The sequence below is a fragment of the Notolabrus celidotus genome, chromosome 10 (genome assembly GCF_009762535.1).
Source record: "Notolabrus celidotus isolate fNotCel1 chromosome 10, fNotCel1.pri, whole genome shotgun sequence".
Classification (NCBI taxonomy): domain Eukaryota; kingdom Metazoa; phylum Chordata; class Actinopteri; order Labriformes; family Labridae; genus Notolabrus; species Notolabrus celidotus.
Window position 1 is genome coordinate 11164946 of NC_048281.1, and position 25856 is coordinate 11190801.

Sequence of the window (25856 nt, forward strand, 5' to 3'; positions counted from 1 at the left end):
TTTTGGTTTGATGGAAGGCTTGTTTTAGTCAAGTGACTTTTTTTTTTTGCATTTCATTAAATATTTTCGCGTTTTGTGACATTTTTTTGCAGTTGGCCTTCAGGGCCACCGTAGATCACCCTTCAATGCCTCCTAAAAGTCTGCAAAATCAAATTCAAGGCTGCCCTCTCGTTCCACCTCTCCATAGGTGATCCTTTATGTTCGTGTTGTTCTTTTAATCTTTTATCAAATCACAAGTTCCAAATCCAGAAAACATTTGAGTCTAAAATCATCAAAAGTGGAAATAAAATAAAGATTAAAATACTGTATCAAAGGTTTGTGACTGATGGGTTAGATAATCATTAACATATCTATGTAAGGCTGTTTGGACTGATATTTATTACCTCTATTTGGGTACTCATTGACACATCAGTTTATTATTTCTTATTATTTTAAATTTGTGGAACTCGGACATGCCTCATCAAGATGAAAAGTATTTTTTAGAGTGTGTCCTTGCTAAGACAGGCCTCACATTTAAAAGTTTCAAACAACTCTCACAAGTTACAAACACCTGAGTCACATCAGTCAAAACATCTACAACAGGGGTATCAAACTCTTTTCAGTTCAGGGGCCACATACGGCCCAATTTGATCTCAAGTGGGCCGGGTCAGCAAAATCATAACAATAATCTATAAATAACGACAACTCCAAATTTTTCCCTTTGTTTTAGTGCAAAAAAAGTACAAGTAGAGTCTGAAAATGTTCACATTTCATGAACTATCTTTCTACAAAAACAGCTGTTGTATTTTTCACCATGATGAGTCTCATAGTGGGGCCGGATATTATATTCTTTAAGCACTGAAACCTGCTGCGGACACACCAAACAACGAGTTAAGTTGACCATTATAGAGCCCCCAGCTCCAGCATGAACAGTTTGCTTGCCGGACATTGCTTTATGCAGAGATATAGAGCTAGTAGTGACATGGCGCACCTATGACGTACGCACGTGTGGTAAGCACACGCAGAATATGTGGCTCCTTTCGAAAAATGTGGATCCATAGCTCCTGCCGTGTCAAGTTTACATATACAAAAACTTAAGTGTTGATTGGATCATGAAGAGCTCTAAAAAGTCTGAAATTCCACTGAATTATGCAAACTGCAAATATTATTTTTCCTCACTTTGAGAAAAAAAGTCTCAGAGCTCTATTCAGTTGTGCTCCGTCAGCTCTAACATTGTATGTGACCCCCAGAGGACAGATTTGAAATAGCAGTTACTTTTATTGAAAAATTGCAGTTAATGTCTTTTATGTATATTTTTCACTTTGGGAAGTCGTCTGCGGGCTGGATTGGAACCTCTGGCTGGCTGGTTTTGGCCCGCGGGCCGTATGTTTGACGTCTACAACCTGATGCATCTTCTTTCAACACCTGTAATCTGCTCTTAGAAAGATTTAAAGACTCCATCCCCCTCAGACCCAAAACCTGCTGGAGCAGATTCAAAGCTGCAGGACAACCTGAAGCCACTTCTAGACATCCTGCGTGGTCAGAAAGCAAAATGAAGTCTCCTGAGTGAGTCACAGAGCGATGGCAGAGGCTTTAATGAAGAATTACATTGAATAAGTACAAGGAGCAAAGTTAAGAAGTGACTTTCAGGGTGTCAATATGGCTCAGCTGGTGGAGGAGGCGCACCATGTATAGAGGCTCCAGGTACTCGGAGTCATTAACAGACTCCTGTTTGAAATCAGTGACTCATTTCTGAGCGTGACATCACTCTGAACTTGTCTCTGATTGGACGAAACAGAGGGCTATTCTCACCTTACACTCTGACACATCTGTAAACATACAGTAGGATGTGAGCTATGCACCTGTATCGTTCAGTTCAAGTGTGTGTCGGTGTGTTTGTGTGTGTAGGTGAGCGCGCGCAGCCCCAGGAGGTGTGTAGTGAGAGAGGACGGGGGCGGGGGCGCGCGTGGACAGGCTTTATGAGATGCTGGTAGATAGCGCGAGGTGACAGAGAGCAGAGAGGAAGACTCTGAGGACACACACACATACTCACACACACACACGCACACAGAGAGAGAGAGAGGGAGAGGGAGAGGGAGAGAGAGAGAGTTTGTACCGGTGTGTGTCACTGACAGGTACACGAGCAGGCAGGTGGGATGTTGTCGGACCGCTGACTCCGCTCCTCGGTTGGTTGTTTCTCGGCGGAGGGAGAGGGACCGGAGCGGCGACACGGAGCCCGGAGCAGGAACCGCACAGCGACGCACCGACTCCGGGGAGAGGAGGGGGGACCATGGGCTCCGCTTCGTCCTCATACCGGGTAATTTACCTGGACGTGGACGGCAGGATTCAGAAGGTACAACACACACAGGACGATGAATGAGGGCCATGACACGGAACTGATGAAAAGTGTTGATTCAGGATTACAAATAACACTTTAAAACCGGTTTAAATATGCAAATTAACCCTTTTTATTCATTTATTTGTTATCTATTGATGCCTTTAAAATCTGTCACATAAAAACAAGCTTTAAATATATTTTATTATCATTTATGAGGTGCCTTTAATTACAGAGTGGCGGGCCCAAACCTTACCCTAAAACTGCAATCATTTAAAATTATTCTTAAATTCATTTTGACAACTTTACATTGTTAAAGGCTCTTTTTAGAATAATTATTTGAATGTACAAATACAAATATTTAATTCACAGTTTATATATATATAAATCATGAACTTTAATGCATTTTTTTCATCCATTCTCACGTCACTGCAGAAACAGTGTCGGTTTGTGCATGCAAAAGAGTTTAACTACACCCCTAAATTATGTTTCTGTCTCTTATGACTCCATGCTGAGCAGATTCATCCTCTCTGACTGAAAAAAACAGTATGCAACTTAAAGGAACATCATAATTGAACACGTTCATTCTGCTATTTAACAAACTTGTTTTTCATGTTTTTGATATATATATATATATAGCTGTGCAAACTAACAATGTGCTGATTGGTATATCTTAGCTGTAGGCTCCAAATTTTCGAAGATTATAATGAGTGAAATATGTCCTGAAGTTTGGGGTTGTGATATGATCGTTAAGGTTGGGAAAAAAGAGTTTGAGGCATTTATTTTGGGGGGGATAAATATTTTTTTAAATAATTCTGCAAATAAGAAAAACTCCATACCAGTTCAAAAATTTTAATCTGATTTTATTTTATAACAAAATGAAAGATAACAGTTATTAAAATATGCAGACTGCAATTTTACCAAAGGTTGTAGGGGAGACTTGGGATGGCTGTCACACTTTTTACTCTGGAGTGAATTATTCATGATTGATAAATTTTGCAGAGATCATCCCTACATTAGACTGTACCTTCCATCTTTCATTCTTTCTTTATTCTTCTTAACATAAAGTTATCAGTTATGCATTTCTCTGTTTGTTTGAATTATCCTCTTTAACCAAGAAAATAAAGGTATTTATTGCTGCAAAATGAAGGATTTATAACATGGTTTAACATTTATTTTGTAGGAGTGCGAGAAAGAGAGAGTGTGTTTTATCAGAAACATTTCAGACCATTTGGACCCACACAGAGATGTTTGCTTTGCCAACTGTATTTGTAAATTAAAGGATTAAAGAAAGATGCCAATCTTTTCTAACTACTCAGTAGCAGGTTGGTTGGTTTGATGGTTGTCAGGTAGTTTCCTGCAAATAGCAGAGCGTAAAAGTATCAAGTGTAAGAAAGAAAACCTGGGAAGAGGAAGATTTTTGTTGCATTTTCAGAATAATCATTTAAGTCCATCTTTGAGTTTTTTGTTTTTTTTAAGCCAGACACAAACCTAAAGAGGAAGGCGTATTAGAATAAATCTAAATGTCACGATTAGATAAAAAAAGATCTTCAGGTCCAAATGTCAAGAATAAAGTCATGAAGGTGAGAGTAATGTCAAACTGTGACTGATATTTAAAGAGCTGGAGTTAAAGATGTTTTTCTGCACGTTGAGGAAGTATGAATGAGAAATATGAAGGAAGTTGAAATGTCAGAATTAAAGTCGAGCTTTCAGCTTTGGTGTGAGGTTTAAGACGAGATGACTCAGAGAGGCTGCTGTTAGTTTACAGTTTGTACATGAAGCAGTTAAAACAGCAGAAAATCTTCATCCTCAGATTTATCACTTTATTATACCGTGCACCAAAAATTCAATAGAAAACTTTATTATTTTTTAAAGATTAATATTTGTGTTTTTAATACCTGGAGGTAATTATCCTCTTTACCAGAACTTTAAAAGGTTCAATAGTGGATATATAAAATTAAATATGAAAATGTTTGTTTTTTTATGCGTTGTTTGATGGGGGATTTTATAAACAAATAAAACCTTTAATTTTCACCTCAGTTTGAAGGTTTGCTATGGAAGTTTATGCATTTATAAAATGTGGCAGACATCTTTTTTTTTCAGGTTTAAAATGTGATAATTAATTAAACAAAGTAATGTGCATTTTAATGATCGGAGGATAAATATGCATGGGTTTGCACAGTAAAGTTTTTTAACTTTTCAACGAAGTTTGTGCAGAAAAAGTGCACCAATTTAGCAGACTAGAGGATCAAATGCAGACTTACATTTGATTTCGGTAGAATTTCCCCCCAAAGAAGTTTCAGTCTAAGTTCGGCGATGTAATTTGCAGTAAATTGAGACGATTTTGCAGAAACGTTTGGCCTTTGGTCAGCAACTCATCCGGTTTGTTTGTTTGTTTGTTTGTTTCTGTGTTTGTGTTTACACTGATCAGGACGTTCTGTCACCTTTCATGTGTTTGTGAGGAGATTATTATCGACCCTTTGGCTGTTACATCACTCGTTTCAACAGCACCAGACTCCATTCACAAAAACAGGAGGTTAGTTGACCACTGCCTCGAATATCCAGATCAACACAGTATGTTGGATTAAAACGAACAGTTTAAATCTTTAAAGTCAAGAACAAAACAAACTCCAAGAAGGGGTAGACCAACAACTCCCTCGTCTCGTGAGGTTAAATGACTCTCTCTGAAAAGAAGAATGTTTCTGGTTCCTCTTTAAAAGCTTCATCTCTGCCTGTGATGTTGGAATAACAACCTGCATGGGCAAAATAATCCCACAGGTCAGTGTGTTAGGAAGTTAATCTGGGTTGTTTCTGCTCCGCTGCTCTCTCTGGAGTCTTCGGGGTTGAAGAGTAACTTGGGATCCGACCTCTAAATACACTTCACAGTTTCTGAATAACACACTAACACACTAACACTAACACACACACGTTATATCTGGATAACACATATATCTGACAGGACGGACAGACTGCTTTTGTTTTCATGCATCAGTCTTCATCCTGGTTTTATTTGAGGTGTTGTAATAAATGTTGCAAATACTGAAGTCGTCTGCAAAGAAAGCAAATGTATGCAAACGATATCTGTGTCAGCGGCTCGTGACCTTTCTGTTACCTCCTGATGTTCAGTCGAGCTGCAGTGGAATAACTGATGAGCAGGCTGCACAGTTTGTCATCATGTTGATGACTTGAGGATTAAAAAAGTCAGACATTGAAATAAAAAAAGGGGAAAATGTGCTTTTATTTTTTGTTTGCAAGTTTTTCAACGTGGGCTTTTATTTTGTTAAATCCAATCCACTTTATTTATAAAGCACATTTTAAAAACTAAAAAAACTCACTTAAGTTCTGCATCACAAATTAAGATTGCAAGAGTCAAATACATCAAATATTAGAACATATAAAGACATAGTCACATCACTGCAAAAAAATAAAATAAAAAGGAATAAAGAGAAGTTATAAAACAGGATTAAAAAGCAACCTCCATTTCAAACTTTTAGGTTTATAAGATATTAAAAACCCGGAAAAATGTCACACATTTTTCCCCTAGAAGTTCAAGGTGAACTCTTAAAATATTTTGTTTTATGCAGAACAGAAGGACTGCATCCATTAGAATTTATCATGACGCACAAAAATTATGTTAAAATAAGCCAAAAAATTCAAACTAACTGAAGAGCTGCAGAGATTATTGACAGTAAATCCTAAAATAATAAGATCAACACCTCGAGCAGATTCAGATTCATTGTGATCAGGAGCTGCAGAATCAAAAGCACAAACGATTCCTTTAGTGCAAACATCCCTTCTTCTTCTCTTGGTAATAAAGAGCTCATTTCCTCAGTGTGTGTAGAGTTATTCCTCCACACTCAGTGAAGAGCTCTGCACACTGATCGTCTCAGTGGAGCAGCTCAAGCTCTGTTTACATTGAAGAACCAATAATGGAGGAGGAATGGCAGCTCATAAAACCGGCCATATAAAGAGCTTTATGCCTCACGGCAACTTTGCATTTACTGCGCTGTGTCGTCTTTATGGAGTTCACACACTGCGTGCACCAAATCTATGTTGTTTCCTTGTCCTGCAGTAGAGCGAGAGGACGAGTGTAAAACTCTGTCTGTGGATCTGCAGAGGCAGTAGACCTTCAACGGCCCGAAGCGTTTAGAGAAGGAGAAACAAGCTGCATGTTCAGAAGCAATGAAGACACATGCTGAGGTCCAAACATCGTGACAGAAACAGTTGTGTTCATCAGCTCTTCTTGTAAATGTTGGTAAACCCAGGAGACCAGTTTCTGGACTTTAAAGTGACATGTTGTGACATTCTTGCCTGATAAGATGATTTCACCTGCTCAACAGTTCAGGGTCTTCTTTTGCGTATTTAATGTTTTCAATGGGGGATGAGTCATGACTGCCGGCAGGCCAGTTCAGCACGTGGACTCTTCTACTACAGAGCCATGCTGTTGTAAGACCTGCAGAATGTGGTTTTGCTGAAATATGTAAAGGCTGGTACACACTACAGGATAATCAGGCTGATTTTTGTCCCGATCGCCCCCTTAAGATCAAAGCCAGCAAAGGCCCGATTGTCTGATGTTTGCAAATGACATCGTGTGTGATTTTCCTGTGGTGTGGGGTGTGTTAAGAGTGATTTTGTCCGGTCGGAGACACGCGGAAGGCCTCAGAGGGAGAGATCGTAAATAATGAACATATTTAATATTTGCGACTAGAAATCCTGTAGCGTGTGGGATGCTCCGAGAGGAGCCAAGCCATGTGTACCAGAGCAAAAGCCAATGAAGACGCAAGCTGACTCAGCTGACTGACGGAAGAGGAAGTAAAAACAAACAATAACATGACGCAGGTGAAAACAAAAGTCTCTTGAACCTTTTAACATAATTGTTTTTCTTTTTTGTGTGTGTTTTTGGAAAGTAAGAGGCCGAAAACAATCTTCCTGTTCGTCCGCCATGTTTGTTTACACTGAAGTCGTGTTTTACTACGCGAGATTTGGAATATTGAGCGTGAAGAACCAGATACTTTGGATGGCAGCATATGTTGCTCCTAAACCTGTATATATTGTTAAGCAGTTAAGCTACCCATGCCATGGACTCTTATGATCCCCGTACTGTAGAGTGGAGGATGCAGCATCCATGATTTCCTAGAAGAATGTCAGTATTTCTTCTTTCCAGTGTTTGTCTTTATGTTTGCAATGTTTACTTCTCTGGAGCGTGTTTGTCGTCGATGCATCCGAGTTTTGTTTTTATTTATGAATTTGCAGCACGTTCCTCTCTCAGTGAAAATCATTACAGTCGTGCAGGTCGATCGTCTTTGTTGGCTGCTGTATGTATCTCTCTCTCTCTCTCTCTCTCTCTCTCTCTCTCTCTCTCCCTCTCTCTCTCTCTCTCTCTCTCTCTCTCTCTCTCTCTCTCTCTCTCCCTCTCTCTCTCTCTCTCTCTCTCTCTCTCTCTCTCTCTGTGCAGATTCTTCCTGTAGCAGATCTTCTGTGTTGACTGTCAATAATATCGAGCTGTGGGTGGGCTGTCACTTGTTGCTCGGCTGGAATTGCTTGCGGAGGCTATGTAACAGATACAAGCGCTCAAATCAGGTTTTAGGATTAAAGATTAGATCAGTAGGAATCATAGGGGACGTGAATTGATTATGATGTAAATTGATGGATTGGCAGGAGTGTACACAAGCTCCTGTTTTCTCTTTGTTTAATGCTGCACACAGCTTGGTGTTATTACTTCCTTCACCCTTCATTCAGCGTGTGTTTGTCCCTTTTGTTGTCCAAGAATAATCAGACTCTGGTAAGCGTGTCCAGGTCTCTTTCTTATTAGCATCACAGTGGATGAAGCTGCTGCATTGTGCAGGATCATCATCCTAAACGCCGTGTGCAGCAGCATGAGGAGCAGCAGCAGGAGCAGCAGGGGAGCGATTATGATGAAGTGGGGTTTGTTATTGAAATCAGCTGCAGCATCTCAAAATGAGAGTGTGCGTTTGTTTTCTCTGAGAGGGAAATAAAAATACATCCTCTGCTTTGAAACAAACGACAGACTCAGTGTCCAGAGTCTGAACAAAGAGAGCAATGAAGGAGCATTAGAGTCTCTGTCATCACAGAACACAGGACACAGGACACACTGCTGACTCTTCTCATCATGTCTGCCCCTCCTGAAGTTCCTTTCAGGATCCCTGATTTCTTTTTAATATTTCAGTGATCTCTTTCTTTCTCTTTCTCTTTCTCTCTCTCTTTTCTTATCAGTAAAGTTAAGAATCATGGTCACATGTTTGTCTCGGTTATTGACCTTAAAAGTAAACACATTTGTACTCAGGAGGGCAGCACAGGGCAGATTAAACAAAAACCAAGAGCAGAATTAAAACACAGTTTAGTGACAGTATGGTCGAATGCATTTCAATGTACATACTGATGTTTCATCTTTATCTCTGGGATCCAAACCCGGCTCAATAAAATATTTTAAAGGGGGATTTTAGTCCTTTTTGCAGCTTTGGACCTCTTTGTACAGACTTATCGTGTGGTTTGGGTTGTTCATATATGATCTTTTGGATTCCTCGGTTTTCTAGTTAATCGTGTTATTTTACCAATCACTGATCAAATTCATTGATTGAAAAGAGCACTACTTTAACTCGACTGCTGGTGTGTTTTTCTCTCTGGGTCTGTTCGCTCAGCTTAAGTCCCGCCCACAATACGATCTGATTGGCTGGACGTCACATGACTGTGTGATGTCACTGTAACTGGTTAACTCCTGTATGATGTTAAAGGGTCTCAGTTTTGACTGAATATGCTGAAGCCTTTTAAACTACGTCTTGTGTTGGAGCTTTTTTTTTTAATTTTACATTTGACAGAAAATGTTAAGTTTCTTCCGTAAATGTAGATCTGTCTGAATATCTGTTTTTGTTATCAGCCCTGAAAAACCCTCATGAGTGGACTCCTGGTTGTTTGGTTTATTTCTGATGCTTGGACTTTAATGATAAAAAGTTGAAAAATGTCAGCACTCACAATACAGTTCAAAACTTTAAATTCTAGAAATTGACAGCAGTTTTAAGAAACAAACGCGTTTCATCAGCGTCTCACCAACTAGGTGAGTGTGTCCCATTTATAAGGAGAAAGAAAACTCCTGATGTAAGCCTTGAGGAGACTCTGTGTGCAGGAAATGGATCCAATGAGCCGCTCTCTGAAGGAGTTTCTTGTCTCTGTCACCCCCCTCGACGTTGGACTCAATCCTCAAGTATGTACTTTGTGATGTTAATGATGGCTGGATTATAAGAAGGTCCTGGATTTATCTTGTTGTTTGGGTTCCTGTGCATTTGGGTTCTCATAAGGTTTGGTTTGTTGTGTTGGTTGGTTGGTCCGCTGTTGGGTACTTGTGATATAAGGTTAGTAACATTATTTGGGTTCTTCCTCTGTTTGGATCTTTTGATGCTGGGATTAATTTTGTTTCTTTGGTTGCTCTGATGTTGAGTTCTGATGAGGTTTGGATTTATTGCGTTGGCTGGACTTTTGTGTAGTTTGGATTCTTTCTGCAGCTGTGTATTTACGTTGTTTGAGTTAAAATAACACATAAATTCATATGTTGTTTGGATATAGAGTATTGTTTGGTTTCTTCTGTTGGTTTTAATGTTGTTTTGTATTAATAGTCTAGTTTGGGTTCATCTGCTGCTGCTGTCGGTCGTTAGTTTTGGTTCTTCCTTTGTTTTTTTTATACTATTTTGCCTGTAGGTCAGAGCACTTTCCAAACCCTTATTTTAAAGGTGCTATGAAAATATCTTTTTTATTATAGTCATTATTCCATGTATACATTTTGGCAGTGTTTCTCAAACTCTGGGTCTAAAATACTTGCAGGTATGAAAAAGTTTTCAACCTGCAGCTGCAAACCAGGCTGTAACGTCTGCAGTGTGATCGTCAGAGTCCGTCCACGTAAAGGTCGAACACATTTTTTATCTTTCACAGAAAAAAAAGATTTGTACGCAATTAAATGACCTGACCACCTCCCCTCCTTCACTATGATTTACCTACAGAGCCTATCCTCCATATCATCCCAGATTGTTATTTTAAGGGTCTGACAACATAACAGAAAAGATCCCTTCAAAGAAAGAGTTAATTCTATAAACAGTAAAATGACGTTTGGTCCAGAAACAGCTGATAGACCACTCTCTTCAAAGCCACCAGACTCCATGGTGAAAACCAGTTATTTAGCCTAGTTAAACAAGCCCCCCAGCAATGTTTCCAATCATCCTGATCCTTGATAACCGCCTATAAAGCTCCTTGATGGTTGATGTTTAGAGGCACACACATAATGCATACAGGGACTTCTGCAGGAGGGTTTTGGGTCCGAGGACAGACTCCATGGTCCACGCAGAGAAAGAGCCGAGCTACACCTCTCTTAGAGCCTCCTGCTTTGACGATCGTTGCAGCGTTGTTTGTGTTGCAGCCAAACTGACCATTTAAAACCCTTAAAGTAAAAAGAATAAACTAAAAGCTTAATCATTAAGGCGGTGGTGGAGAAAAGAGCAATGGAATGGCAATTTCATGTCCACAAAAGCATCTTCTGCTGTTATAATAAGTCTTTCTCTTCAGAGATCCTCTCTGGGATGTTATCAGACACTTAAAATAACAACCTGAGCCTATCAGAGACAAAAAATTACACTTTTAGAGAACACATTTTGATAAAAATCAGGAACAGTACAAAACTGTTTGAAGACTGGGCTGATCAGATCGACTGGAGCAATTTTACAAAAAATTTCAGAGACAGAAATATTATAAAATGTGTATTTTCAGGTGTTTTTAAGGATAATGACAGCAGGTAATGAATGCTTTTATAATCTGCATGGTTGAAGGACAGAATTGTGGCTTTTGTGACGATAAAATTGATGTAGGAGGAAATAATAGCCCAGCGCTGAATCATGCATAATTGCACAGCATAAAATTCAACAAATCAAACACTCAGATATAAAAACATGACTCTGTTCAGGGACTGAGAGCAGGAATAAAAAATCGTGTGTCTGCGTGACGTTTGTGAAGTGACCTCCACCAGCCGCTGTCTTCTCCACCTGTGACAGGCTGCCACGGCCAGACTGCTGAAGTGCTCTTTGACCTCCCTCCTCCTCCACAATCATCTCTTCATTCGCCCTCCTGACAGCCCTCGTTAAACCCTCCCCCGCCTCCCTCACGCTGCCCGTCCTCCCCCGGTCACCTCTCACTCCCACTCGGCTGTTTGCCGCTCTGAGATGCCATCACATGTAAATGCCTGCATTATCTATGTGGGTCATCCCTCGCTCTGTATGACACAAATCATCGGCGGTGCACGGTGACAGTGTTCGACCTTGTTTATGAAGCAGGAGGAGGAGAGGGGATGAGAAATGTTTACTGTCACTGAGCTGCAGCGTGCTCGGCTTTAATCAGAGGAAGAGCCTGGAGCGTGGGAAGCCCTCACGTTTAGACTCAGAGTTCGTCCCCAGTGGTTGATTGCTCCACTTTCACATGATGACTGCAGTCGGAGGAAGGAGAGCTGTTTTATTCTGCTGCAGGGGGCTGCTGGGGTTTAATAAGTGAGTGTGGCACGGCAATATCTTTGCACGTTTAAAACCCGAGCAGAGACTGCCGGGAAGATTATAGGGAGAAGTAAACACCCATCCCTCCACTCCATATATGAGCAGTCAGCACTCAGAGTGTTTTCTGACCCGTCTCCACTGTGGCTATCTGTTACCTTCTGTGGGACGATGCAGACTTCTCCAGTGTCACCTGAACCTTTTTAAACACTCCTCTGTGTCTGCCTCTGTCAAAACTGTCATGTGTCTTGAGTCTGCAGGGGTTAAGCAGTATTTAAGTGTGGATTGTTTATATTCGTATATTTGACTAATTCTATTTTTCAAGCAGTTAAACGTGCAACACAGGTTCAAGATAAATATCCCCTCAAACACAACCAAGTGCATCGTATCTTATCGTATCTTATTCTATACTAAGTTGGTGTACCATATAGACTATGTTGTCTTATGTCATGTCTTATCATATCGTTTCATGTCGTATCGTATTATATTATATCTTTTGGACTGTTGTATTTAGCTGTGTCTGTATTTACATGACATCTTACGAATTGTAACATAATGTTTGTATCGTAATATTTTGTGTCGTATCATTTCATATCGTATTGTGGCTTATTGTATTGTATCGTGTTGTATTGTATCGCACTGTTGCATATCTTGTTGATAATGTCATAGTGTCATATCGTATTGTATTGTATCACATCGTATAGTTTCATGTCGTATCGTATACTGTCATGTTGCTACATACTTAATGTTTCGTATTGCATCGTTTCATGTGGTATCATATCGTATATTGCCGTATCGTATAGTATCACATCAGATCACATCGTTACATATCATATTGTATATTGTCATATTATTACATATTGTAATTTTTCGTGCCGTTTCACATCTTATTGCAGCTTATCGTAGCGTGTTGTATCATAATATTTCGTACCGCATCGTTACATGTGGTATCCTTTTGTATCATATCGTATCATATTTTGGTGTATCATATTGTATTGTATCACACCCTTTGTATTGTTTTATTGCAATAAGTATAGGAACATGTAAACAAATGCATGAGCAGGAAACATACAGTTGTTGAAATAAGTTATAAGTTAATAAAAACACATGAATACATCAAATCCCACAAAAACTCAAACCCGCTCTATTGATCCATTCAAGAAGACATTTTTTTTTACTTTATCTGCATTTCAAATTTTGCCATCAGAAGCAGGTTCATATTCAGAATCAGTGTTTATATGACGCTGCGTGCTCTTCAGCTGTTAGACTGATTATAGGTCACGTCCTTATCATTGATTGTTTGTTTCTCTGCCTCAGGTGGTGTTCAGTCGATTCTGCAGCCCGTGTGACATTAAGGAGCTGTTCTGTACAGCACTGGGTGTGCCAAGGTAACACACACACACACACACACACACACACACACACACACACACACACACACACACACGTTTATACCTCCATCCGTCGGGTTAATTATCGTTGGCAGTCTGTAAACAGCTCAGTGATGATTAACTCCTGTGAATTAAATGTCCTAGTTTAACATCAGGAGATCCTGATTATGTGATGAATACAGTCTTACAGTGAGATTATCCAATTCAACATGGCTCTGTTGTTATGTTTAGATGTATTTATGTTTAACACATAAATATAAACAACATGAGAAAATAATGAAACTGTGTGTTTTTGTCCACATGCAGGAACACGAACCTGACCCTGCTGGACTCCTCTGGAGCCATGGTGTCCATTGACCCCACCATGCCACACAACACAGAGAGGTATTAAAAAGCTGCATCAGCACTCATGTCTTTATTGATAAATTGATTGTTTGACAGAACGATCGTTCAGTCCAGCAGCTGGCTGTTAGAGTGAAGGACGCATTTGCTTGATTGACTGTAAATCCCCGTGTCTCCCCGCTCTCCTTGGCTGTTATATTGCCACAATGAGCGGCCACGAAACGCAGGTTTGCATAGAAACCACGTTACTGTAGCTGAGGTCATTAGAAGCTTCAGGGCAAGCTGCATTCGTGAACACAACTGGACACATTTTAAGGATGATTTTATCCAGACTTTTTATCGCTGGCCCTCCAGTCAAATTTCTGCAAGTCTGGTTGAGCTGGTGTGAGAACACAGCATGTAAAAGTCACCGTGAACGGTTAGATTTCTATCAAGAGACCAGGGTAGGACTAGTGTGATCTTTGTGCACACATAAAGCTGCTTAATTCGCTTTTCTTCTCTCATTTCTCTTTTGTTGCTACTGCTAATACGACCTATAACACCTAACATTGATAAACAATCACAGTGACTTCCCCTTTTCCTCCTGTTTTACAGCAAAAACTTTAATTAGATGGACTTGTGTGAACATCAACTTTGGAAAAATTCAGGGGCAGGCTGTCCTGACATTTTTTTGAACATTTCCGGAGTTCATTTGTAAAAAACGGACACATTAAGAAATGCTCTGACCTGAATATCATGTTGCTTTAGTAGAAGGCTGTGAGCACTATTTCTATAGTTTACCTGTAGATATTGTGCACAAATGTTTCTTCATTTATTTTATTTTATTTTCCATTTAAAAGGACCATGCATATTAATTAATTTTTTTGTAAATATGCCAGAATTAGCCAAAAGGCTAGTTTACATCCGTAGTCCCTTGCCAGATGTTAAAAAGACTCTCTAAAAAGATGGAGATGAAACAAAAAAATAAAGTAAAGTAGAATAAAATGAAAATAAAAAGGGAGGGGAGATGGGATGACAGTCTTTGAGAAAGTGGCTATGGATATAAAATACATGGAGTAAGGCAATCAGAAGGCAGCAATAATGAAATGTAAAGGAAGACACAAACAGACAACAGTTTCTTCATGATAAGTTTATGTAAATGATGTGAGAAGGACAGTTTGTGCTACTCATGCAAAAGTTGCAGCGCTAAACAAACTTTAATTTACATGTGGCCCCATCCAACGCCTCCAGCAGAGGCGATTCTTAGAAATACATCAGGTCGTTTCTGATTTCGCGTTACTGTTTAACATTGACTTTATTTTAATATTCAAAGATATTCAAAATGTGTAACACCACTGAAACCAGAGTCGCAAAAAACAAAGGGGACAGAAATCCAGGAAAAAAGGACCTGAAACATTTGTTATCGTACAACCCTTACTCCATAAGAGTGCCTTTACTTTCATACCATAGACTGTATAAAACACGAAACATGACGTCATACTTTAAAGAAAATTAATTTAGTTTCACGACGTGTTTCCTCTCGGATCACCGTCTGATTTTGCCTCTTAGTTGTCGTCAAACTTTAGAATCTGAGTGGCGCCCTCTAGTGGATGTATGTATTCAAACACAAATGGAAGTATGAGGGCTTTGATGATTAAGTTTAAAACGTACGGATATATTTTCGTACGTAAAGCGAGCACAGATGAGTCTTTTGTCATTTCAACCCTGAGATCTGTAAAATCTGAGCCCAGGTTTCTGAAAGGTTTGCACCTTCATTTCCTGAAAGCAGTCCTTTCCAAAGATGACACATCCTGTTTCATTATCTGTCAAGTGGAAATTCACAAAGCAGCTGCCCTTCACCGTGACCTTCAGAGAAAAAAAAAAGTGCAGTGTCATCCAAAACTTTCCGCTTTGACCAGAACAGGAAGAACAAAACATCTGAACAGACACAAACTCAACCAGGTTAACTCAAAACCAGAAATCTGAGACCTGACGTCGGTTGGTTTGAGCTGGATGGACTTAAAGGTGTGTGTGTGTGTGTGTGTGTGTGTGTGTGTGTGTGTGTGTGTGTGTGTGTGTGTGTGTGTGTGTTTACTATCTTATCTCAGGGTAAAATCTGAAACCTTCTATTTGTCAAACACCATTTGAGTGTCAGTAATCTTCCTTGTAAACAGTGTGTGTGTGTGTGTGTATGTGTATGTGAATGTGTAGGTGTGTGTGGGCATATGTGTGTAGGCATTTGTGAGTTTGTGTTTTTGTAAGTTGGAGGAAAAGTACAGCGTGTCTGCTCTTCTCACTGGCTCGGCTCTCAAAGCTAACCTGAGTGTGTGTGTGTTTGTGTGTGTGTGTCCTGTTGTGTTGAAGGTCACCGTACAGAGTGGTGCCAATGACTGGAGGAGGGCTTGCAGGTGAGTTCCAGGGACTGCACACGCAAACAAACACACATACCATAATACGATGCTAAAAGCTGGAGTGTTTTACAGGCATCTGAAGTGTGTTCTTGACATTATTCTAAGTTACACATACACACACATATAACAGAAAAGACACATGGGATATGTTGTGTGAAGCAGGCTGTAAACATGTTTTTTCTTACTGTGTAAATGAACATGTAAACATGGATGTTAATGGTGTTTCCTGGGCTTTAGGAGCCGGCCTCTAGTGGACACTTGAGGAACTGCAGATTTTATGAGGAAAGTAGCTATTGGCTGTTCTAAAAGTTGCTAGAAGTCGCTAAATTACTTCATTATTTAATTTGCATAATTTATTTTAATTTAATGGACAAAAAAAAGGTTAAAAAACACTAAATATGTGTATAACTACACTTAGGAGCCTACAACAAATCAATGTAAAACATTACATTTTTCAACCATAACATTTTCAAGATGTTTATTGCATCCAATCTACATTAACTATCTAAATGGACCAAAAAGAGACAGTAGGCGGGATCAGCCAGCAGTGTCTTCATACATGCGTGATACATCAACAATGGAGTCTGTGGAGGGATGAACGCCTCCTGGTCTGAATGCAGCTAGGAGGGACCAGGGGTGCATCTCGCTCAGTTGGAAGTGAAGCTGCCAGCAAAGCGTCTGCCCCCTGGTGGCTGGCTGCAGTATAGGTCAAAAACTCTGTCCTGGAGCGGGGTTTTTTGAGACCTGAGGTTGCCACTTGGCTGTTACACACTAATTTAAACTTTCACCACTTCTCGTATGGATATCTAACACTGTAACATTATAGGTTTGTCTAAATATAGATATAAAACAACAAAATACCCTGAAGCTACGTCCAAGGCGTGCTTTAAACTGTGTGGTGAATTAAAGACTATTCAGTGTGATATATTTATTTATTTAAAGCAGAAAACCTCTGGTCTTGAGAAATCTAGCTGATGCAGAAAAGCTTAAAACCGCAGTTCCTCAAATGTCCACCAGAGGCTGACTCCAAAAGCACTTGAACCACATACACTCCCATTAGAAAAAAAAGATCTTTACAGCAGAAATAAACATGTTTACAGCCTGGTTCAAAAAATTAGCTTAAGTCTGGATAGCTAATTTCTCTATCAGCACAAACTGTACAGGGTGTTACAGGGTGAATTTCATAACACGGCAGTTTGGAAGATATTAAGATTACAAGTTTTGCGTAATTAGAGGCACAGCTGACAGGCGTGAACACTGTAGCTCTTAACGAGGATGCTAAAGGCCCGCCTCTTTACCTCACAGTAGCTTTACGGAAGTTAAGTTGTGTTCAGCATTTCCAACATGGCACCCACCGATGTTTGGCTACAAAACAGAGCTTCAGAAACAGATGGGTGACGTCACTGATACTATGTCAATTATTTATACAGTCTATAAGTTAAACCTAACTGCACCAAGCAGACGTAAACAAACCAGTAGCCCGCCATGCGCAATACATCTAAACAACAATTACCATGCACAGGTATGTCAGCGTTTCCCAAAACCTTCATTATTGCCGTCCACACGAAAACCACAAACCAGAGTTTACAAAAATCTCCACCTTGGAAGGTGTTTTTGAAAACCTCAGTTTCAGTGACCTAAAACTCTGTTTCCGTTTTCAGAAAGATCCACGTACTTGTGGACAAGGCCTAAGACGTTTCTCATTTAGCATCTGTTGAGCACCTGCAGGGCTCCACAGTTGGGTCAGTAACATAAAAACTTTCAGTTAGAAATAAAGAGAACAAGCAAGCAGAAACTAAGGAGCGTTTGAATAAAAGTCACACTGAAGTAGCTAATCGTCCGTAAAAGAAGTGAGAGAATCAGTGAAAATAACCATGAAACTGTTTTTGGACTTTGAAACTGGGACAAGTTAGCTGAAACATCCTCATTTTTGCCACAGTGTCAACAGGCAGAGGTGAAATGTGCCAAACTGCCTCTGTGAATTGATTTGATTTGAAAGTCTGTGATCAACATTTTACACTCGAGGAATAAACTCACTTGCTACAAGGTATTGACCAATCAGAACCAAGTATTTAACGAAGCAAGGTAATAAAAGAAGAAGAATACTATTCCAGTAAATCTTTGTAAATTAAACACACACTCGTTTTTATTATTATGAAAATAGCACATGCTCGCTCACATAAACTCACACATTTCCAAACACCTATAAAAAGTACTGATTTACCTCTCTCAGTTCTTCAGAGCCATAAAACTCATTTTATGGAAACTTAACGGGACATCAGTGACGGCGACGAACTCCAGCGCTGACCTCCTCAGCCTGTTCACAACAAGCATATAACATCTTATCAGCTTCGACAGACACTGACTACCAGATAATGTTTGTTTCCTCACATTAAAAGATTTAAATGATGGAGCATCAACATGACACTGATCCACAGTCAGAACTAACATTAAAAACTGAATATGTGAGATTTCACGGTGGTGTGTTTGGGGCAGGTTTGGCTCTTTTGTTGTTTTATGCTAATCCTTGTTGCCGCAGGTAACACAGCTAAAGTAAATATGCTAGTTTACGTTCAATTTTCCATGTACTCCATCGTTTTTTAAGAAATTTTAAAATGAAACTACAAAAATCTGATGTTATTCACTCTGCAGGCTCAGCGTTTTAGCAGGAAGCAGTGTCACTACAGGGGAACCACCATGCTCGTCTCACTCTGCTTACTTAAAAGTAGTTTTATGCTCCTCTCATATTTATATAGGGCTTGTTTTGTAGAACAATTTAGCACAGCAGTTTGGTTTCCTTTTCTTTATAGCAGCATTAAACAGGCTCATGGTTGGTCATGAGGTTAATGTTTGGCCTTTTATTATTTGAGAGGCAGCGCACAAATCCAGTCTCCTCATTCTGACGGTGAGTTATTTTAAAAACACAGATCCTCCTGCCCTCTCTTCAACCCCAAAATCAACAATGTTTGGCCTTACCATAAGTTACACTCATTGGACCATAGTCGTCAGACTTTAGTGAATGAAAAGATCATTTTTATGTAGGTCGTCAGAAAGTGCTGACATGTTTTCTCTGAGCTAATAAACATGTTTGACCCTGAACACTCTGAACATGTTAAAGACCCTCGGTCATGGAGTTACACTCCCTGAACTCTACAGCATTAACAACAAATGAAAACTTAACTTCTCAGTAAAATAAACACTTTGAAATCCGCACAAGTACTAATTATATGTTTAACCATGTCCCATCTGTTTAGATGGGTGAGGGGGGCTTTTTGTGCTATACCACAGCCAGTCAGCAGAGGGAGCTCTGATCTGTATTTAAGAAATTATGTAATACCATTTATACTAACATGGTGCCAAATTTTTGAAAATATGAACTATTCGATTCTTTATGAAAAGAGAGGGTCGAGACATCACAAAAAACTTCCTTTAAACAGGAAGACACTTCAAACGGAACCACACTTATGGTCTAACATCAGCCTTGGAAAGCGGGACACGTGCTTTAAGCCTTGGATTTGACATTCTGGTCATTGCTGTCTTGCCTTTCTGAAGCAAGTAGACACCCGATTTGATTGAAGGGACCAAAGAGTGAGCTTACAGGATAGTTTGGTTAGCAGGTTGTATCAGCCAGCTATTAAAGTGTCCTTAAAGGAGATCTTTTGTACTAAAAAAAACTCCTTATTTATCTTATACTGGTGTCCTTAAACCCTAATTTTGGCACACCAGAAAACACGTCCACGGATTACGCAAACATCCAGGAATCTCGTGTTATGTTACTTTTCCAAGGTTTAGTATGGAGGTCCAACATTGAAGCATTATATGAAGCATTAAAGGACTTCTTGCTTCTTTCTACTTCAGGTTAGTGCCTTTCTTAGGAAGTTATTTAGGAGCCCTAAAATCTTGGAGCTCGCCTGCTGCCTCTGGGGGTCACCGCCAACATTTTAGGGCTCCCAGTTAAGCTAGCAGTTGGCGATAAAGGACTTCCGGGCACAGCTTCCTGTTCTCTACGTTGCATTTTGTCCCAGCCTAGCCATCTATAAGTTCCAGGCTTATGATGGAGTTGTGCTTTTTTAGTCAACACTGATCATTTTTCAGCCAATGCCTGCCGGAGTGCCTGAGGGAGACAGTGCTTGGACTAAAAATAGAAGCATAGAGCACATTCTGCTTTTCAGTCTCTGTGACTCTAAATGAGACATTATTTACTAAATGAACATCATGCTGTGTTGAAGAAGACTTCAAATTACAGATCAAGACCATAAATCATTAGGAAAATATTTACTGAGAAAATAAATCGAGAGTCGCCCCCTGCTGGCCATTAGGAGGAACACAGTTTAAAGGCACCTGTGCAGTGTCTTTACTTTCAGAGGCCAGAGACTTTTTTTTAGAAATAAAAGCGTCATCTTTTTGGAGCAAAGCTTGAGTAAGGAAATCCTTTAGATGTTTTATGTGTCACCTGAGAGCTGCATGCCTGTGGCGATCCAGTCATCTTAGTCACTCTGGCTGCTGCAGCTTAATTAATCACAGAGAGGAATTTTTTTAACAACATTGTTTTTAGTCTGCCGTGACCTCTGACCCCGGCATGAAAGATGGAATGTGAGTGACACAATGTACAGACCGTGACTGCCAGAACATAACCCTTTCTTCCTTTTTTACAATTTCTCATAGCCGTGAAATTATTGGCACACCGTGTTGGACTTTGCCCACAACAGTGGAGCTCTCAGCCAATGACGGGGCTTTGTTTGTGTGCTCTTGCTGTGTGGGAACAGAAATCAGAAGTGGCTTGTTAACACATCAAGCTGTCAGCCGGTTCCCTCTAGCCTGTTCCGAGTGCTGATGGTGAGAGCGGAGCGAAGGAGGCACATTTTATTTATCGTTTGTCTTCTCACTTCTCTGCCTCTGCCATCTGTTGCTCTGGCGGTCTGCCGTGCTGTTATTGGCTGAAACAAACTCTGCTTTTTTTCATGACGGTATGTTTGTGAGGGAGAAACTGGGTGAGGAGCTCTGATGCTCTGTGCCTTTTACTTTATTGTGTTTATAGTGATAAATCTGCAGCAGTGGATCCAACCTGTTTACACCTGAGTGTGTGGTCCGGCAGTGTGTGTGTACATGTGTGTGGGTGTGTTTATATGTAACAGCTCCATGCTTTCTCTCCGCAGATAAAGAGGAACTCTTTCAGAATGTACTGACGCAAGTGGCCGAGCAGTTTTCAAGGTAAGCAGCTGACTGATTGTGTTCGCACTTTGTCTGTTAACTCTTTCTGCTGCTCGTCGCCCTCACAGCGTCTCTCATTCTTGTTTTTATTCCTTTAAATTAAAGTTTGAAGCTTCTCGTCCACTTTATTTCTGCACGTAATTTAGAGCCTTTCTTTGGGACAAATCCACAAAAACAACCTCACTTGAAAGCTTGTTTATATGCACCTTTAGGTTTATGCAATAGGTTTTTAAAGAACACTGATAGTGCATCACAATTACGGAGATCAGCCGCTCATATGGATGAAAAAGCGTGCGTCAGAATCCTGCATGATTGCTGTTTGAATCATTGGTTAAGCGCCCCTGTAGCCTTGTTTTTCTTAGGTTTTTATGCCTAACACCACATAAAAAAGATGAAAACAGATTATTTAACCCTACTGCCATGATACTTTGCTGTGCAGTAACCCGTCTGGACTCTTGCAGAAGCATTAAAAGTGGATTTTTGGGAGCTACCAGGAGCATTAAACTGTGACGGAGCTCTAAGTGGAGCAAACAAGTGCCAGTTCTCTCTGTAGTCACTTGTTGGCATGTGTATTGTGCAGACAGTGTCAGTAAATTATTAGAAATCAGAAGATAATGCTGATTTTTACAACAAGGGTCTATTGAAAAACTGCTCTGTTGGACTGTAGTATTAAAAAATAATCTCTGCTTCAGTTTGTGTCCTCTCAGTGCCCTTCTGGAGTCGGGCCAATGTCGCTGTCAACACTTTTGAGTCCACTTTAGTTTGACATTACTCAGACAAGTGAGCGTCAGTAGTGCACCATGGGTAATGTATTGTAGGGTCCCATTATTCATCTCTAAAAAAAAACTGTAATATGGAGAAGACAGGAAAGGGTGCTGGCAGCAGAGAAGAAGTCCTCGTAAGCTGAAAAAGTCCCAGGATGTCAAGGGGTTAAATTTAGAAGTGGTGCCGCCATGTATCGGAGCGTAGCTGGTAAAGAAAGCACCTTAAAAAGTTAAATTACTAAAGGGAGAAATCTAGTCTTGCTTATTGTAGCAACTCAAAAACAGTAGTGTCTTAGTGTCTCCTCTTAGTAATTTTATGCAATAACCAAATAAAAACACACAAACCTGAATCACAGAATCAATGTACACGTAGAAAACGAGTATCTCTGAGCATGATAATGAAAAACAGAAGCTTAGTAGCTAAAAAACAGAGAGCCAAAGAAATGACACAGCAAGGAAAGGCAGATTAATTTATAAACGCACATTTCAATAACAAGGACATTCACAGTGCTGCAGATAAGACAGCAAACACTCCATGACATTTATCGTACCCTATTGTATCGTATCGTGTCCTATCGTTTCATATTGTTTTGCTCAGTTTGGTTTCGTACAGTTAGCTTTGGTTTAGTTTCAGACGTATCGCATTGTTTCCGTTCCATTCTGTTTCGCTTCGTACAGTTTGGTCTGGTGTGGTATGGTTGCCGTGTCACTACGTGTCATTTTGTTTCGTATTGCATGCCATGGTATGGTATTATTTTGTTCCGTTTTCTTTCGTTTATTTAGGTTTGGTTTAGTTTGGTATCATACCGTATTGTACATAACAAGACTTATCGCATTGTTTCCGTTTCATTCTGTTTCACTTCGTAAAGTTTGGTTTGATGTGGTATCGTTTTCGTGTTGTTTTCTTCCGTTTAGTTAGGTTTGGTTTAGTTTGGTATCATATAGGGGTCAGTATTGGCAAGAACCTCCCGATATGATACGCATCACGATACTTGGGTCACGATACGCTAGTATCACGATATGTCAAGATATCACAATACTGTGATATATTGCGTTATTTTACACAGTAAACTAAGAAAAAAATAGGGATGGTTTAAATGTAAATCACAATATTACTCAAAATTGAAAGGACAAATTGAGTCAAAACTATTTAATTGTGTTTTTTTTTTTGAAATACTGAAGTTGTATTTTAGTTCCAACTCGGCTATAATGTGAATTTTTATTATTACAAAAATATTGATATTAAGAGTTGAAATATCGATATCATATTGGAGGTCAAAGTATTGCGTTATACTGCTGTATTGATATTTTTTCACACCTTTAGTATAGTATTGTATCTAACGAGATGTATCGCATTGTTTCGTATTGTAATGTATGGTTTTGTTCCATTCCGTTTCACTTCGTACAGTTTGGTTTGGTGTGTTATTGTTACGTGTCGTTTTGTTCCGTATGAAATTGTATGGTTTCGCTCCATTCCCTTTCGCTTTGTACAGGTTGGTTTGGTTTGGTATCATTTCCGTGTCATCATTGTGAGGTTTCGTATGGTATTGTATGGTTCCGTACAATTCTGTTTTTACTTCGTACAGTTTGGTTTAAATTTTCATGTGGTTTCGCATAGTATGGTTTTGATCAATTCTGATTTGCTTCATACAGTTTAGTTTGGTGTGATATAGTTTCATGTTGTGTCACATCATATGTTTCGTGTTGTATGGTATGCTATGGTATGTTATTATTCTGTTCTGTTTCGTTTAGTTCTGTTTGGTATAGCATCGAATCAAAATCCTGTTGTGTTATATAGTATAGTATTGTATCATATCCTGTGTTACCATATTGCACCACATCATAATCTGTCATATTTCGTATTGTGCTGTCGTGTCGTTTCACCTCATATCATATCATATCTTATCGTACTCTATTATCATGTCATATTGTATAATGTAATATAAGATGGTATGGTATCATAATGTATCATGTCATAGGGTAGTGTGACATATAAAATGGTATGGTGGTGTGACGTATCGGATGGTGTTGTTTCGAGAGTTTCAGCTAATCTGCATTTTTCTGGGTTTTGTACCACACATGTGGAGCATAAAATGAAAGCTTTAAAGTTGTGTTAAACCTCCTGCTTCATCGTGTAGTTTTCTTAAAACATGGAGAGAGAGTTCCTGCTCTTTTTGACAGAGACAGAATTTAAATGCGCAAAGGGAAAGCTTCTGTGGTGGTCAGGAGTAGAGATAATGCTTCGTAATGAACATTTAAAGCTCCTGTAAGAAGGTCTGTAGTGCAAGAGCTGCAGAAATATGTATAACAGAGATTGTTCTCTGCACGAGGAAAAGAAAAAGTAGCAGTGAGTGATTATCTGCTTACCCTAATCAGTATTAGTAGAGTGACGTCATCACCACAGGAGGTTTCCACTTTGTTTCATAATCTCAGGAATCCGAAGGACGGCCATGACTCATACAGGAGCAATTAATCCTTCAAAATAAGAGTTACAAGCTTTTCCCTGCAGTGCTGCTACATTTCCCCGCTGACTCCAGATATTATTTAACACACCCTGTTCGTGGAGGATAATTTGGTGTCCCTGGGTTTTTCCGTTTGAAATACACTGATGATTACCAGACAAGACAGAGCACAGGAAACTACGCTGCGTGAGATTAGGAGATGATAGGAGACAAAGAAGATACTGCTGCTGCTAATTGTGTCACATAAAGATCTGAAGGCAGTGTTGGAGCATAATTAGGCAGTTATATATAACTATAATCTATAAGATGGGCTTAAATAAGCCTGTGTCTTTGGTCATTAATTTGTGAGTTTATTGTAAAAAAAAACCTGTAAACTTTGTGTAAGTCTTCTTAAATCAATGACCACAATAATTAATATTCCCTTATGATACATAAACTGCAAGGCTGCAAGAATTATATCCTGAATTGGCAAAGATCTGTTGATAGGATTGATTCGATAAGGAGCGATAAGATACATTACGGTATGATATGATGCGATACGACAAAATATCATGATTCGGGTGTTAGGATTTAATATTTTGCAATAATCAGAAACAGAATCGGGTTTATTTATGTCAGTTTTACACATATGAAGAATTTGTCTTGGTGTTTTGTTACAATAACAACACAGAAATAAGATAAAACAGAAATATGTATACAATATAAAGCATGTTTCATTGTAGGGATAGATTTAAACAAAGACCAGACAAAATTATATTTTCACTGTATTTTGATATGATGCTATATAATGAGATTTTCACCATTTCATAGTTTGCTCAGGATGACGCTAATATCCTGATATTTCCAGGTTTGACCCGTTATTGATCAGCTAATTTTTTTCTGGATAAAATCCTTGTCACTTTATGTTTTTTAACTTCGTGTTACATCTACGTTTTTATTTGATTGTTACGTAAAGCAAATAGACTTACGGAAGGTTCAATAAAAACATCCTTGCATTGCCATGTGCTATTACAACGCTACCTGTAAAAGTTGCCTTTGTAAAGTAAAGTACTATTAAATCTGAATTAGAAACATCATTTCTTGTCTTTTTGTTTTAACAAACCAATGAAAACTTGGCACAATTTAAGGGACAGAGAACCTTTAACACGGCTGGAACAAAACAAAGAAATACTTAGCCACCATAAACAATTCCAATAGAGGCAAATACTTGTGTTTATTTTGTTTACACTAGGAATGTACATTTTCTGTTTTAGTTTTTGGTTTTACTTTGAAGTGAAAGTGGGTCAAGTAGCTGAGAATAGATTACAACACTGCCAACTAGTGGTTGGGGATTGAAGCACAACACAAAAAAAAACAGCTAAGAATCTTTGCAAGAACATTTCTTTATAAAAGATCAACACAGTAACACTTGGGGTTGCTTGTTATGAATTATTAAATAAATAT

General features: G+C 39.2%; 1 protein-coding gene and 1 long non-coding RNA gene across 2 annotated transcripts in view; one reads left to right on the top strand and one right to left on the bottom strand.

Annotated features, from left to right (window-relative positions):
• The window catches only part of LOC117820751, a 66887-nt gene that overhangs the window by 27887 nt on the left and 13144 nt on the right, over nucleotides 1-25856 (top strand). The window contains 5 exon segments of the mRNA XM_034694664.1: nucleotides 2115-2332; nucleotides 13171-13241; nucleotides 13551-13628; nucleotides 15930-15973; nucleotides 21133-21187. Coding sequence (XP_034550555.1) covers nucleotides 2115-2332; nucleotides 13171-13241; nucleotides 13551-13628; nucleotides 15930-15973; nucleotides 21133-21187 — 466 coding nt within the window.
• On the bottom strand, nucleotides 14736-24725 carry LOC117820754. The gene is made up of 3 exons (XR_004632833.1): nucleotides 24319-24725; nucleotides 18201-18293; nucleotides 14736-15431 (listed from the first exon to the last, which is right to left on the bottom strand). It is a non-coding gene; the product is annotated as an uncharacterized LOC117820754 (long non-coding RNA).